General features: G+C 42.2%; 2 protein-coding genes across 2 annotated transcripts in view; both read left to right on the top strand.

Moving 5' to 3' along the window:
• The first annotated feature begins 1,812 nt into the window (after nt 1–1,812).
• LOC108624929 (uncharacterized) lies at nt 1,813–5,960 on the top strand. The gene is made up of 8 exons (XM_018024543.2): nt 1,813–1,962; nt 2,514–2,594; nt 2,676–2,724; nt 2,807–2,897; nt 2,954–3,061; nt 3,376–3,551; nt 3,609–5,444; nt 5,517–5,960. Exons 1-8 carry the CDS (start codon nt 1,813–1,815, stop codon nt 5,561–5,563), a joined length of 2,538 nt encoding a protein of 845 aa, XP_017880032.1. The 3' UTR covers nt 5,564–5,960.
• Nucleotides 5,961–8,367: 2,407 nt separating this feature from the next.
• Nucleotides 8,368–11,701, top strand: part of LOC108624932 (paired mesoderm homeobox protein 2B) — an 11,054-nt gene continuing 7,720 nt past the window's right edge. Inside the window, exons 1-2 of the mRNA XM_018024547.2 lie at nt 8,368–9,374; nt 10,379–10,572. Of these exons, the coding sequence (XP_017880036.1) occupies nt 9,020–9,374; nt 10,379–10,572 (549 nt within the window). The 5' untranslated portion in view covers nt 8,368–9,019. The remainder of the gene's footprint in view (nt 9,375–10,378; nt 10,573–11,701) is intronic.

The following is an 11,701-nucleotide window of genomic DNA, read 5'->3' as shown; positions in this document are numbered from 1 at the left end:
TTCGTTGAGACAATATTTTAAGCTGTCTCAAGAAGTTCATTCCATGCATCTTACCCTATTTAACAAATCTTTAACTTCTCATTACAAGAATATTTATATAAGATGTATAAAACAATACCTAATCATCCTGCAAATGATTCTATAGTCTAGTACCTAGAGGGCACAGGGTAGAGCATTCGTTTGTAATGCTGTAGTCAATGGTCAGACTGTATTTATCCGAACAGATAAACTTTACGTTACAAATAAATATTAGTGTCCAGGGTGCGCATAATTTTTCCCTCACGGCTCACTTCCCCTCTTTTCCGCCCGTCTTTCGAGTCCCACTACTATTCCCCTCATACGCCTTCGCTGACCATGCCTAGCATACCCCCATCAAGTACCAAACCCCACCATGGTCGCATCGTCCCCACTTTCCGGTCGAAGGAAAAATTATGCGATCCCTGCTTTCTACTAGCGCATGATAGGAAGAGATAGAAAGAGGTTTTCCATGAGGCTTTCTATTTTCTTTCAGTATCTACCGTCATACCTGTACACGAGCCTATGCCTTCCCTACTCTATCTACAGTAACTCTAAGGTTCGGTGATAGAACTTATGTATGAATCGGCATTAATCCTCGCGGAACTCGTGTGCATAAAAGTGCTTTGTGCGATATAACCTGCAATAATTTGGAACCGGCAGAGGAAATATCTACAAATATAGAATCTCTGAGGCTGTAATCTGAGAAATAAGTAAGTACGAAACGAGAATGTGAATACTACCTTGCAGTTTTCGATGTGCAAAGTGAAGATCCATTAGCCTTCTGAGTGAACAGTAATTTCTTGCGAGGGAGTCGATATCTCAAATTTCAGGATCGATTCACAGATTCTAATACTTGCACTAAACACAATATTATCAAGAATTCAAAGGACAAAAAGAGTACTAATTCAGTAAAAACTGTGAACAATTGGAAGACGCGTTCACTGCAGGATTCGGCGACTCGAACGGAATAAATATGGCGTCCTACTCGTGGCTCGTTGAGAGTTTAATAAAAGAGTAAAATTCAGTTACTCGCGATTTAACCTCACGAAATATCGATTCTCTCATTTGCTTAATAAAAGTATGAATGAAAATGATGTTAAGGATACGTACTAACAATTATTAACAGTGAAAAGTATTTTATATAACACCTCACTTGACTAACGCAACATTTGAACACCGTTCCACGAATCTATTCACCATTTTCACTTTTTAAACCGTAAAACCTTTTGTTAATGACGCAAAAATAACAACAATATGTATAACTAATTAATTAATTTACGATTCACATGAATCGTGGGCTTTATGTACTGCCTCGGATAATGAATATACGTCTGTACCCTGCGTGCGAGACTGAGATACTAAATGACCGGGCACTATATGTTTGTTTACAACGACGTTTTTACCCGAGTTTTTCTCTGTACTTGCCAAAACTGGACAAAACCAGTCTATGTTACCAGACAATCTCCTATATTTTACCATACGTTCAGCTAATCGTCTCCTACATTTAAAATCGATATTCAATTTAATAAAATCCTCTGTTACTGTTATCTAATTTAATACAATCCTTTGTTAATAGTCGTTTGCAAAGACCTTGAAAAATGGTCAGATTCTTATTATTAGTATTCGCTCGATTAATTAATTCTAAATAAGATCATCCCTTGGATGAACACAGACTATTGCGTTTATTGTAACACGTGATTATTTGCTATAAGAAGCGAGGTAAATAAACATTGAGACGCTCATACTACTCGTATTTTCGTGCACACAATATTCGTCTTATTTTTATTTTGTAAAATGGAAAGATCGGGTCAGGACTCAGCCAGTGATACCTCCGTCGACGAACGGAGAAAAACAGTACGCGAGGAGCGGAAAGTTCGTAGGAAAAAGAGAAAACGTAAAAGGGATTTGATAGATATACGTCAGAGGCTATCAAAACCGAAAAAGGTGCGGAATCATTATAATTTAATAGTCATATCTAAAATTTATCCTTCCATTCCAATTTATATCCGATACTTTCGTCCACAAATCTATGTAGAAGTGTGTGACATTATTTTCAATCTGTGCATGTATTTGTTGTACGTTTGTTAGGTTAATTGGCACGTGCCATTAAATATTTTATCAATTAATATAGTATTAATTTAATATCTCTATTTGTAAGATGTAGAGCATATATAATCTTGTTCTTAATGTTTGAATGAATTGTCTATACGCACATTGTCGCGTCTGTCGATGAATCGAATGAAATAGCGAAACACACTAATAATATTAACACTGTACCCTCCCGTTTATTTTAAATGCGAGCATGTGAAGAGAGTTTGAACGATTTTTATTTCCGAGTGCGTGTGAATTTTTCAGAAAAAACGGCAGCAGAGTAATTTCGTAAAGCTTGTAGAAGGCTTCGACGATCTTCGAAAAGAATATGTATAATAAACAATCTTTTTTTACCTTCGTTTCCATGCTTGGTCCTAATTATTTTTGAAATATCCGTCTTCCAGGAGAAGCAAACGAAGATCGATAGGAAGTCGAAGAAGCCGCAAAGTATGAAGAACTTGGCCACCAGGATTCTTCCGAAACCTGTAATTATTATTAAAGATCGCTATAGAGTAGAGAAAGAGGGAAACATGAAATGAATTTTAATTACTGTATTTTTATTCCAGTTAACTGGGATATACAGAAATGGCGCGTTAGGAAAAGCGATACGAAAGTGTAAGCAATTATATTTCAATATTTGTAAAAGAGTCTGAATTATATGTAAAAGAGACTGAATTTAATCAAAATTGATTGTTAGCTCAAACGAGTCCAGCCATGGGTGACACGGGTAACGCACGTTTAGAAGGGGACATGTGCAAACTCCTGAATGGCTATGACTCGAAATCAGAGTAAGTAGAACCGGAGAAATAGTTGGCCGTGATCCAAAAGTTTGCTTTATTTCCAGAAGTATCGTAGTGGGGAATACTAACGAAAAGGAGCCTAATCCTAAAAATATCCTCATTCCATATTCCAGTGATGAGTCTACAAGTCCTTTTCTAGGTAGAATGGATGGGTGAGTCTCAGGAAGGGATGCCAGAATGTAGGATTTCTCCTCTTCCCGACTACTTTATTTTGTCCCCACTTACGTTACCCATGATCATTGGGGAAATGTCTGATAATGTCATATCTGAGTGGGGAGAGTACATTGAGCATACAACAGCATACAGTAGTGGGGGTAGTGGGGAGAGCTCGGGAAGAGGAGAAATCCTACATTCTGGCATCCCTGGTCTCAGGTAAAAATGAAGTTCTTCAAATCTGATCGGGAATCTACGATGATTGAAGAATAAACATAAAAATATATAATCAACGATACATAAATATCTGTAGAGGAAACAAATGCAAGATGCCCGAAGAGCCGAGAGCTACCGACCTATCGAAATCTTCAAATCACAGGATTGATTCCAGAGAGTATTACGATACAGCGATGAAGAGATACCAGGAACTATGTCAATCGATCAGCAGAGAGAATTTCGAGGAGAACAATTTCAAGTTCCCAGGCGAAGGTACTGCTGGAACCCCCCTCTCGCAATTCTATGATCCTAATTTTTGTACGATTGCAGATCCGCTGACGAAAGTAAAGAAGAGGTTGAGAAACGCCTACGCGCGGTCGTTCCGCTATCAAATTATGCGGGATGTGTTCAAAGACGACGATGCGCCTGTATGCAGCACCAGCAGCAGCAGCAGTACGTTTTATTCACCGGCAGCTAAGCTGAACAATCCTTTCTTATTCACGGCCGAAGACGTTCAAAATCAGAAGTACAAGGATACAACAACAACAGATACTTTGAAAAATAAGAATAATTTATTCGATTCCTCGGAGATACGTGACGCCAGTTCGCACAGTTTGGTCGAACCGCAATCGAATGAAAGTTACAACGTCCGTTCGTCTCTTGATGTGAACCACAGCATTTCTTCGATTTTAAGGAATAATAACGATCTCAAGTTCTTCGAAGTGGACACGAAAGAAATAAATAAACCTGTTCCGCCCATGCCGGAACAAAGCAAGCCTGTTTATAGAAAACACATAAGAAAAGAGAAAAACCCACACGAGCACGTGATAAACAGTAAAGTAAAGAAGTATTCTGGGGTGCAAAACTTGAAGACGAACAAGTACCAAATGAATCCGAAGAATCTGAAGTATATCCCAACTATGTTGCGGAAGAACGAGGTTGACGACGGACAGAATATACTCGACCTTTCTTCGAAGTCATTCGAAATGTCGGCGAACGTTGTATTTACTCCGCCTGTGGTATCGAAGGCGGCCGAGGATTTCGCGTTCGACCCTGAGAACGCGCGGACTTGCGTAGAGGCGTCGCCGAGCGCACGCAAGGACGATAAGTGTTTCATGAAAGATAGGAAAGCGAAACAGAAGCCACAGGTTCATCAGAGTATTTTCACGCAGAAGAATAACAATCCTGTACAGAAGACAGTGATGTTGACAAAGAAGGACTCGATTAACGTAGGACAGTTTTTATACATGAACAGGGTGGTCAACAGCGAGAGCAGAGAGAATCCGAACGTTTGCATCATAAGGAAAAATGTTCCGGAGCGTGAGAACGTTTGCGTCATAAGGAAAAACGTTCGAGAGCATGAGAACGTTTGTAACGTCCACAGGAACTGTCAGAGGGTACCTGGGACTTGTTACAGGGAGTTCAAGCGTTCGCAGAACTCGGAAGTGTCGCAGCCGAACTGCAGCAGCAGCAGTCAGGAGTTTCGCGAGGGCCAGAATGCACCGATTAATCAGGCGATTCCCGAAGAGGACTTGTTAAGAGGAATGCATAAATGTGATCATACATGTAATGATGTTTGCTATGTCGTGTTCGACCAATGCAAGCATGGTAACGCGCAGGAGTATTCGAATAATAATAGAACGAGGCAGTTACAGGGACGATTGTCTCAAGAAGACGTCGGGATTCTGAACGGCGTGCAGAACTTGAAGCTGATCAAGGAGCGCGAGGTCAGGTCGCGAGAGAACGCTATGCTTCTCGAGCATCAACCAATAAAATACCTGGCTTTCAACGACGATTCAAACACTAAGAAGATTCCTATATACTTGCACAATAAATGTAACGTGGAGGTGATCGACCCAAGCGTCAATTATCGCTTGGTATCTTGCCCCAAAGAACCTGCCAAGGAAGTTATCTTCGTACCGACCTGTGAATCGGACAAAGTTTTGTACGTAAAGCCAAATGTACCTAACGCTTCACACGAAGAATATTCGCACCCCACGAAAATGGTTCTGGTTAAGGAACCTTCCTCAAATGTTTGCGAGATTCACGTTCCGAAACAGAATATAATGGAAATCAGAAACCCTGAGTATAATCTTGTAACCAATTGCGTAGACAATAAGAAAAGGAGGGTTAATTGGGAACAATTAAATTATCAACACAATTATGGTAAGTAATTGTAATCAGCAATAATGTGGACTGCTATAATTTTCAGATTTAATCTCTTTTTCTCATTTTCAGAACACGATGTTTGCCTACAGAACCCAACGATTTACTATAAAAAATGAAATGTTCATTTAAGCTGAATTAAATATAAATCCGTTCTTGCACTTCGGCGAGCATACGAAAATTTATGTTCTTTTTCGAGACGATGAATATTTAGATAAATGACAAGAATTAACATCATTAATATATAAGAATCAGCATAATCTGTAATCATTCGTATTGTATCTTTTATTTTTATTAATCAAGTGTATTATTTATTTGAAACTGCATTGTTGTGTTCTAAGACACTTGTAATATACACTCGTACAAATAATTCAATGATTTTTGTATACGACGTACGAATTAAATTCAACGTCTAATTTTCGTTGTAATTACAATGCCACTTGTCGTCGTTCGCCACACCCCATGGAATTTACTCATTAAAAAGATTTCAGGTTGAAATTGTATCGAAACTTACCTTGTAACAGCTGAGATTTCTTTCCAACTGGATTTTTGTCATCAGATTACAACTTTCATATAAAATTTACAATAAAAAACCAATATTTCTATCACAGCCGTTTGACACTTCCTTCACCTCCACACTATGCACACACTATACTCACGAAAGCATTCTCCCGCCAAAGAACAATGTGGGCACCAATCAAATGTAGTCACGTATTTAAAATAAATTCCGTATAATTTCTATTTAATAATTTATATTTAAAAACAATTTACGCGAATTCTCTCTATTAAAAGAAACAGTTCTATTATAATTATTCATTAAATTCAGTCAAATAGATACGATTACAATTCATTAAGCATAATTAGCAAAATGATTAAACTGTTTCGTATGCCATCTGTGGTGGTCCATATTGGCGGCAAAAGAAGGCGGTTTATTAACGGTCCGTCGAAAGTCCTGGAAGTGTCTCGTGCATTCGCGTAATTATGCGTTCGTTTTCGTTAATAATTTATGTGAACTCGTGCCGGGAGGAAGCAGGGAAGCATGCCATTCCATCGGTGCTGATCGGTGAGCCTTATCAAATATCGTATTCGATACAGTCCAATGTTTTTCGCATTTATAACCTACGTAGAACAAAGCTGCAATTTTCCAACGCCATTTTAAGCACTCAAAGGTGCGATTAACGGGACGCGTGCTACGCGATAAGCAGGATTAGCTCGTAATAATCTGCTGGAAAAGTGGCGAACGAATAATTGCAGCCCCATTTTAATCAACAGTTTCCAACCGCGTATATAATGTATAAATTACTTGCTCGATATTTCACGCGCAGTACAATGATAATGCATGTTGCATTCGACCGTTACGATCGCAGTTCGTGTGGTGCCGTTTTTAAACAATAGAAAATCGTAAGTGGGTGATCGTCGCGATAAATGAATTTCTTTCTTTGCGAGGACGTGTGATTTTCCGTGGGACGTGGAAATGTGAAATTGTAGTATTCCTACGGGTGTCCGGGGGCCGGTGGGGTGGGAACGCGACAGGGGGCGAAGGGCCCGAGATCAGTAACCAATATTTAATCAACTTTCCTGGAGAATATTATTCTCCGGACAAATCAAGGACATATGTATCAGACCGCTAAGGGGGGTTGACGTTCTCTCTGTATTGATATAAAAGACGTAACGCCGGCTGCGCGTGTATTCACGCGCTTACGCCTGTTTGCGTTGCCTCCACCGGCGTAGACACCCGCCAAATTTCATTAAACTCGTGAGACCTCGATTTCATAAAACCTGCAGGAATGCGTTTAATATATAAAATTATGAAGTCTACTTGTTCAAACGGTGATGAAAATTCCTATATCGATGATATTTTTTAAATCGATAGTACAAATGTTTTATTCGTCACTGCAGCTTCCAAATGCTTGTCTATCCTTTGTTCATTTATTTTCAAAATTATGTTTCTTTTGTGCAGCTTAAGAAGAGTCTACGCCAATGAGGGTGGAGTGTTCCTGTGTGTTCTCAGTATACACAACACTATAGGCGATTCGATGTTGCGTAGCCGGGAAGAGAATTCCCTCGGGACGAGACACGGGGAAGAGGGTCGAGCTGGCAGGACTGCTCTCATCGTGAGAACAAGTGCGGAACAAGTGTCGCACAGGTTCCTACTACCTATCCAAGATCCCCTGTCCCGCGTCCCGTTTAGTCATGTAATTTCTCTATCTCCGAATAAATCATACTTCATACACTACAGCTACCAGCTGGCCGCGGCGTTTGGTCTGTCCGCTGCGAGGTGTAAGTGTGATTCTAAAGGAAAATTGATTTGAACGTGTGTTGCTTTCGAGCAAGTATCATTTCTATTTACTTTTATGCATATAACTCTGTACTCTGAAGGTTGGATATTTTTAATGCCTTGACAATGTCAAGATGTTTCACGACGTCTCATTCTTGTCCTCTTTGTGCCATTTGAATTCTTATGTGAGGCTTCTTCCACTCTTTTTATTATATTACCACGCTTCTATCTCTATCAGGCAAATCAATAAGTAATAAGCAGCATGTTGAGCTCCAAGTTCAACTCATTCAGGCCAGCCACCGAATCCATCATCTTGGCTTCATTCAAAAACGAGGGATCAGCCGTCGAATCTTCGTGAACGCTGGAAGGAGCCGAGGGTAAACACGCTGGTTCGGCTGTCTCTGGTGTCCAGCGGAAACGGCCTGTTCCGGAATCGATCGTAAAATCGAGACCGGAGGAGAGAGGGTCGGCATCATCGAATGATAGCGTTCATTCGAGCTGATGGCTGTTGGGGAGAGTTCGCCGGGGGTGGCTCGGGGGATGAAAACGGAGGAGAACCGGTAGGCGGCGACTACGGCTTCATCCAACGGCGAGGGTGGCAGAGGGATCGACCAACCACCGTCGAGGCAGCTGCGGAAGGTGACCAAGCCCGTTCCGGCTCGAGCCAACCGGGACCACACCCCCGGCGTGCACTCTCTCCGTCAGTTATTGAATTAAGCTTATCATTTGATTTTGAGGAGACCCACCAGTCGGTCGTCGTCGGGCTCTCTTAAGCGGGCCGAAAAACTTCCTTCTATCCGCGGCTATAATCGCAATAATTTGATATCGCTGATCCGATTACGCGTCATAAGCCGCTATCGGGCTGCCGACCGCGTCCCTTAGCTTCTCTCATCCGCGGCCGGAGAGAATTGCTGCCCCGTCGCGGGATCCAGCCCTGGGACGATTAACCCGAACGATTACCCGAGATTCCGAGGAAGAAACACGCTGCAGTAGCAGCAGCTGACTGAACGGGTCGCCGGAGGAACGCGTCGTCGCGGCCACGGCCCGTCGGGCCCCCCGCGGCTGATCCGATCAACATGTGCGATTGAACGAGCCGATGAAACCCCGTGAAACGTGTCCCGGTGTCGTCGAAGTTGGTCCTCGTCTAATCGATCTCGAGCGGTGTGTTTCAGTGGATAGAAAATCGAAGTTCGACTCGACGTGTCGTCCGGGAACCACAATGAAGAGAAGATAAGAAGCTCTCGCGGTGTCATCGTCGAGCTACCTGCGCCGGGCCGTGAGGAACACTTTTTAAGACATGGATTATTCCTACTTGAACCAGGCGGCGGCTGCTGCAGCGGCCGGCTTCGAGGCTTCCAGCTGTGCCCTCGCAGCTAGTGAGATGCAGTGTGGTTACGGGGACCTGAGCTCGTGCTCGCAGATGAGCCAAGCCGCGTATCGGTACACGGCGGCGAGGGCCGCGGGTTATCCGGGGAACGCGGGAACCGCGAGTACCGGAAGCACCACGCCGCTGGGGGCCCATCACACCACCCACTCTCATGCCCACGCGCATCATGGGGCCCACGCGACACCCTGCTCCGTGATGGCCGCTAGATCTCAAGAGGTCCATCGGCACGCCGCTTCCATCTTCCCGTCGGCCATCAATCTCCAAAGTGAGTGCTCCGACAATTATTTATATTCACTTAAAAGGTAGTGAGACATTTCATATGTTTTCAATTACGAGTGCAATTCTGAATCATTTGGTTCTGATTAATTGAGGAATGTATCATTAATTTCTGAATTACTGCGTTCGTTGTGAAACTTGGGTAGCTTGTTTCTTTATACAGGAAGTAAGAATTTGCCAAAATACCAAACTTCTCGTCACTTTTTTCGTAGTCTACTGAGAGTTCGATTAACTCCCAGCTACATTCTCTTACCGGTTTAACAATTCGTTAAAATTAGTAAAATCCTGAGGGTTCAATCAAAGGCACTTAGTAATTCTTCACGGACTGTATAAATCTATTGGAAATTCCGATTAAAATTCCCAGTCAGAAAATACTATCAATCGAAGTAAGAAGGCGGAGCGTCTTTTATAAAAAATTGAGGGTGGTCCTTCTTCTCTCAGGGGAAAGTCGCGTCTCCGCGAGTCGTACCACCACGGTATTTCCTGCGGAAACGACGACAAGATGGCACTGAAAATCAATGGATGTCCCGTCCTCCGTCTGTCTCTCTCCTCCGTTCGTATTCTTGCCTCTCTTTCTTCGTCTCCCTCATTTACTCAACCCCTCTGACTCTCACTCTTTCTCGCCCTCTCCTTCCGTCACTTATTGCTATGGTTACGTCGCTCGGTATCCCAGCCATCCTCGCTATATTCTATAATCTATAAGCTGCCACCGAAGTCTTCCAAAACGCTGCTTCCTGCCCCGAGTAATCCGACCACACTGATTTCCTTCATGCCTTATCAATCTCCCTGGATGAAGGATTCAACCATGGCCAAACCTATCAATTTTCAATTACTTAATTCATTATTAACCAGAAATATAGACGTGATTCAGAGGTTCATTCAAGTTCCTGGAGAATTTTAAGTGCTTTCGCTATCATTGATTTCTAGAATATCTTCTTTTGGTTTTTAATATCAGTAAATGTTTAACAGTTCTCTGCTTGTTGGATTTTTCAGGTGGATTAGGATACAAGGCATATTCGGGGCACGACGGCCTGGCGGAGAAAAGGAAACAACGTCGGATACGAACAACCTTCACGTCGGCTCAGCTGAAGGAGTTGGAGCGTGCCTTCCAGGAGACTCACTACCCGGACATCTACACCAGAGAGGAAATCGCTATGAAGATCGACTTGACGGAAGCTCGGGTCCAGGTAAGTGAAAACTGTATCGCTCTTCATCGTTTAATTATAAGTAGATATAAACTGCAGTGTTTTATGCAAAATAATTGAAAACTCTATCATTCCACTATTTGCAATTAACTGCAATTTTTTGTAAATGCACGAAATCTATAGTTTAATCATTATAAGATTCGCGTCTCGATTAAAAGAGAAGGCCGACCGAAAAGTTGACAAAATCGTTGATCTTTGGTTGAAAAACTAAAGAGAAACATGCGCGTTTTACGATGATTAGAAAAATCTCAGTGGAGGAGAGCGGAGAGGCAGGTTTTACTTCGGTCCTCCCTTCCGTCGTGTAAAATGGTTGCCGGAGGGACAAGGGCGATGGTGGAACGGCGTATAATTGCATTACAGGCCCCATTTTCGTTTTCACGGTTACCTACCTCTCAAGTCGCTACCGGCTTGATGGATTACACCGTCTAATGCCCGTGACGGATTAACTAGAACTTCTTGCGCGCGAGATTCTCGCCGGCTACCGTCGGACGAATCGAACCGGTGAAATTTATGACCCAATCAACCGTGTTTTGCATTCTCAGTGATCCCATCATCTCTCACATAAGCAATTCCCTTCTACCTCTAAGTTTACTAGTCGGTTGTTGCCCTGCTGTGCTGTTCGAGGGTAATTTCGCATGGGTCAGTGGAATTTCATTCATAGTATCATAATCACGAGTGACACCTCGATCCGAATGGTATAATAAATTTAAACCGTTTCGCAGGTAGCTATCATTTTCATGGAACGCAATATTCTTGATTGACAAACGTGATTAGTATTATATAAGGAGCAGGGATCGAGGGTGGGAAGCACAGGTTCGGGGTCTATCGAAGTTATTTTTGGATTGAAAACCAGACATCTTCTTGAATTATGGATCTTCAAAGTGATCCTGATATTCGTGATGCATGAAGTTCAGCTGGGAGATAGGAAGCAAGGAAATAACCGGATATCGTTTACTTTCGATTTACGGTTTTTTGAGATTAAAGATTTTAGAATCGTATTGTGAATTTTGTAGAAAGGTGTTTTTTCTATGAAATTAACTAGTAACAGATAAAAAATACTTTGCCTCTGGATTTACTGTGACGTCACTCTTAAAGATTACAAACTATGGAA

The sequence above is a fragment of the Ceratina calcarata genome, unplaced genomic scaffold (genome assembly GCF_001652005.2).
Source record: "Ceratina calcarata isolate Rehan_Ccalc_2016 unplaced genomic scaffold, ASM165200v1 scaffold336, whole genome shotgun sequence".
Classification (NCBI taxonomy): domain Eukaryota; kingdom Metazoa; phylum Arthropoda; class Insecta; order Hymenoptera; family Apidae; genus Ceratina; species Ceratina calcarata.
This window is presented reverse-complemented; position numbering and strand designations above follow the sequence as displayed.

What these genes read in the sequence shown, in the direction of transcription:
- LOC108624929 (XM_018024543.2), top strand. Translation starts at nt 1,813, where the DNA reads ATGGAAAGATCGGGTCAGGACTCAGCCAGTGATACCTCCGTCGACGAA. An exon ending in CCAGGATTCTTCCGAAACCT is followed by an intron (nt 2,595 to 2,675) that starts GTAATTATTATT and finishes TTTTTATTCCAG; the next exon opens with TTAACTGGGATATACAGAAA. An exon ending in GGCTATGACTCGAAATCAGA is followed by an intron (nt 2,898 to 2,953) that starts GTAAGTAGAACC and finishes CTTTATTTCCAG; the next exon opens with AAGTATCGTAGTGGGGAATA.